We start from the raw sequence: 4,579 nt of genomic DNA on the forward strand, positions 1-4,579 counted from the left end.
GAATCAGTATTAGAACACTCGTCTTTATTTAATATAAATATGTGGCAGACGTCACCCTGGTCACTTTTTGTACCCCGTGAAGTGGACGACTTTGTCTACTGCGGAGACATGCATCACAGGTAGATTTCGTGTGAAAAGGTCATCTGCGGTTTCCACGCACGTAGAACCGCCGCTCGACGTGCATCGTTTCTAAAGTAACAACACACCACTTACAAGTTCATGGTCCGCGATGACCACGTGCCAGAGCAATTTTATTTGAGATCTCGAAGGGCCGCCGTAGGCGAGTCAGGAAGCGAGGCAGTCGTGCCGGTTCCAGCGTTGCCAATCCGGAATTGCATATTCGTCGTCGTCGAGGACGTTGACTTGGAGCAACGAAGGCTGCAGACGCAGCCCACACAGGGGCGCCCAATTTCATACTTGGCGCGTATATATAGGCCTATGTACAAAATATACACGATGGTTCGATCGTGACGCCTGAGCGCCCGATCTGCCTTGACCCCTGCAAAGAACAACAACACCCTTTGGAGCCGAGGCACTACACGAGGAAGCAGAGGAAGCAAAGAAAGCAAGCGCAACGCGCGCTCTCTTTCGACCCGTTTTGCGTGCGTTGAGCTTTAAATACGCGCAAGGTGTGCGTTATGGTTTTGTTGATCGCAGTTCGGAGGTTAAGTATAGCTCGCTAGCGCTGAGGCGTCCGCGACAGTGCTTCCTACGGGAAGCGGACCCGAAAGATGAGATTGGAGCAATCTTGCCACTCGCCTACACTAACTCGCTGACGGCAACGTGGAATCGCGAACACTCTGCAGCTCGTGGTACTCAATGTAGCTTCGCTTAAAGTGTTCGAATGCTGCGTTTGTACACCGCTCACGACCATTAGGCGCCCACTTGGGAACTGGGAGCCGTCCTTTTCAACTTTGGCATGTCATTTCTGAGCTCATAGCAACACCCACTTGAGCACCTACTTAAGCGGCACTACGACTGGCTTGACTGTTGTCCAGTGAATATTCAGAGAAGAGTGCAGTAGTCTGCTTTATTAAAATCGTTATTATATCTCCTAATAAACGGCTATATTTTTCTTTTAGACGACATGTATTTAGTTTTCATACAAACGAACCATCACGCCAGTCTATATATACTGGCAATTAATATGGGTTTCCTTTCGTGAAATGAAAAAGCCGCCCAAAATATATTTTGCTGGAATGACCCTACGCACACCTAGATTTAAGTTTGAACGTAATAAGCAGCAAAAGAAATCGAGCCAGTTAAACAGAAATAATTTCTTTAAAAGTCATCCTCGCGTGACGAATCTCTGCACTTACTTTCTGGGAGCAAACTGCCCGGTAGCGGAAACAGCACTGTTTCTCCGGTCTGCATGCCCGGCGGGGCACCAGCACAAGTCACCACTTGTAGTCCAAGCTGTTAGACGCTCCGTAACTGGAGAAGAAGTCCGTGGAAGGCCCGAAGGGGCCGCCCACACCTCCACCGATGCTGCCGTCTACGAGACTGACGGGCACGCCGGCGGCGATGGTCAGCACGGGCTTGAAACCATGCTGCACCGAGGCCACGGGTTCGGTCACGTATCCGATTACGGGCTTGGGCACCAGCTTGACCTTCACCTCTGGCCGGGCCTCGAAGCGCACCTGGGCAACGGGCGCCGTGATGGCGACCGCCGGCACGACCGCCCCGCCGCCGCCCGCCGCATCTCCGAGGCCGCGCACGCCTCGGATGGTTCCTGCGAAGGCCGGCAGCGCCAGCGGGCAGAACAGGGCCACGGCCTACGGAACAAACGGAAGCGGCGCTCAGTTCTCCGGCTTTCAGAAGCGAAGGGGAAAGTAATGACGAGGCGACCGCCTCCCCGTTTGAATACACCACGACAGATCACGACAGAAAAGGAAGAAATAAACAGCGTAAACAAAGCGGGAAAGTTAGTACAGACGGCGAAAGACACACAAGGAGGCCATTCGGAAGGAGAGCAGCGGCGCCTGCGCGTCGCAGACCAGTGCGCGTCAACAGCCGGTGACCCCAGTCATTGCGCAAAGGCCAGGAGCCCCGCCATCTCGGCCTCGCTCGACCGTTCGCCCCTTTGCGTCATCGCGTGCGTAATTGACCGCGCTCCGTCAGCAACGCGCGATGCGTTCGGCGAGGTTTCCCGGTAGTGGCTTGCCGCGGCGCTGCTCCCGACGTCTAGCTCTCGAAAGTGGCACCTTGCGTGAAAGGAGCGCCTCGAATCGCCGACCTTTCCTCGCCGCGCCGGAAGTTCGCAACGCGGTGGCACCGAAGGACAGGGGTCGGACTCGGAAGTCGGCGCAGCGTAATAGAGGGCATCAGCCGTGTCACTGAACGACGCGCGGAAGAGGCTGTCTCGACTCTCCCGGGAACTCGAATGCAGTGCAATTTTATTCGGCAAGCTTTTCGCAGATGCCAATTATAGGGCGGTGCAACAATATTCTTCCCACCTTATCGTGGATATAGAACCAAGCCTTAAGATTTCATACTGTCATCTCAATGCACAAGAGTGCTCCTACGAGGATGACGCTGATGTGAAACAAAATCATTGCTCGCGTATCGTTAAGCCGACAATACCACTAGTTTATTTTGTTTCATTTAACCTTAAAATAAAAAGAAAAAGGGAAGTATATAAGAAATAGTTCGTATTTTATAACTTCTTTCTATCAAACAAATCAATGTTGACAGCTTTACTTTATTTAGATAAACAATTTAGTCCCTTAAGAAAAAAATGATTGCAAGAATTGCCTGCGCGGAAAGAAAGGTAAATTATGCGCTAGTGGGGGCTGTATGAAATATTAGCCCTGCAATATGCTTCTTCCAGCCCATGTAAAGGACAGTACAAACACAAAGAACTTCGGTACAAACAAATATAGTAGACAATAGCCGTATTCAGCTTGTCCCATCCTTTGGTCTAGAAGTAACACTATATGTCGAATCAACTCTCCGAACAGTCAATTCTCACCCCCCCCACCGCCCCAATAGCATTGCACTCCTTTTTCCAAGACAGTACTCACAGCAACAAAGTTCACGTAACCCGCAAAATGAGTCAAGGCAAATAGGTATGAGAACTTGCGCCACCGTCGCGTGCAACACCATTAGTTGGAGCAAGGTTTAGCAATAACACGTCCTTGGAAGTGCAGCCTCATTTCACCGAGTGCCGTCCATAAATTAAGAACACTCACGGTATCTTGAGATATGAGCGTAAAATATAGTCTAGAACACAAGCACGCGAAAACATCAAAAAAAGTAAAGTGTATTACGTAAGCAGTTTTATGAAACGGTTTCGCTATATAAAGCAAAAGAGGGAAAGTGCGGTGACCGACTGAATTGACTGACAGCCGTTTTAGGCACACAAGCTCCACCGCCCATAAACGAAGCAAGCTTGATTCTTTAACACAACAGCACAGGATCATGTAAACTTTGAAGAAATTGGCGTTTTTCGCAGTTCCTACGCGCCCTTGTGGACCTTTCCCTCGTGCGCGTGTACAAGGCTTTGGTCTCACCACACGAGGAGTGCGAGGATACTTACAAGCAATAGCATGATGCCGACTGCTTCTCTGCCGAGTGCGGCTTCTCTGAACTTGTGCGCTCCAAAGGACCGTTTGCGGCCGAGTGTCGCTTCCCTATATACCTTAAGAGCGACAACCCCCAAAATAGCGGTATACTCGCCGGAACACTGCAGGAGGAAAGTACAGACGCTGCGCTTCGAGATGCGGTGACACACGCGGTCTCTAGATCCGCTAGGAAACGGCGAGAATCCAGTCGTCCCCACGCGAAATGCGAGCAGCGGTAGGGCAAGCCCGATGCGAGCAGTGGTGGTACGTGCTCGGATATGGGCTAATCACCAGGAAAAAAACAGAGACGTTGCGCCACACCGCACGCACGGACGCTTGACTGCTTTGTGTACCGGTGCGCAGACGTCTGCGCGCATTTCCGTTGCACTCGCAAACGCATTTCGCCCCAAGGTGTATAGCCCTAATATTAGATTCACGGACAAAGTGTGCCCGATAGACCCACGCAAGAGGCTCTTCGCAGATAGCGAGGAAGCTCCTGCATCATTTCCTCCGTGGCTTTACCACACACAAACACACGCACGCCCAGTACACTCGCGACAAAGGCGCCTGGCATATCGCTCAATGCTCGGGCACGTATGAATAACACCGCAGTTCTATAACTTGCGCTATCCTCGCTTCCGCCCCGTAACAGTCGCCGATGCGAGGGCGATATGCTACATAACCGGCAAGCACTCGAGTACTATTTCCTGGTGCGACACATACCTTTCAATTCCTTCCAATAATTTCGTTTGCCTCCGAGACGATCAATACCAAAATAAAACGCGGCTCTTACTTATGAAGGACTGATAGCAGATATTTTGGTTCATACGTACGGCAGAAATGATTCGGTTGCAGCAAGATCCAGATAAGCCAAAGCTTCCTTTCTTTTCTTTTCTTTCTTTTGTTTTCGCCTCGGCTTTCTTTCGCAACAAGAGATCCCCAGAAAGCAAACTTTGCTCGTCAGCACGTCACAACCGCGGTGACTCCGACGAGCTCTGAGGTGGCCTCCGGGCACG

General features: G+C 51.2%; 1 protein-coding gene across 1 annotated transcript; it reads right to left on the reverse strand.

Moving 5' to 3' along the window:
- Positions 1 to 209: 209 nt before the first annotated feature.
- Positions 210 to 3,916, reverse strand: LOC142572669 (uncharacterized). Its single transcript, XM_075681956.1, has 3 exons — positions 3,539 to 3,916; positions 1,320 to 1,775; positions 210 to 499 (listed from the first exon to the last, which is right to left on the reverse strand). Exons 1-2 carry the CDS (start codon positions 3,548 to 3,550, stop codon positions 1,398 to 1,400), a joined length of 390 nt encoding a protein of 129 aa, XP_075538071.1. The 5' UTR covers positions 3,551 to 3,916; the 3' UTR covers positions 210 to 499; positions 1,320 to 1,397.
- Between the last annotated feature and the right edge of the window lie 663 nt (positions 3,917 to 4,579).

Source organism: Dermacentor variabilis, chromosome 1 (assembly GCF_050947875.1).
Source record: "Dermacentor variabilis isolate Ectoservices chromosome 1, ASM5094787v1, whole genome shotgun sequence".
In the NCBI taxonomy this organism is placed as follows: Eukaryota; Metazoa; Arthropoda; class Arachnida; order Ixodida; family Ixodidae; genus Dermacentor; species Dermacentor variabilis.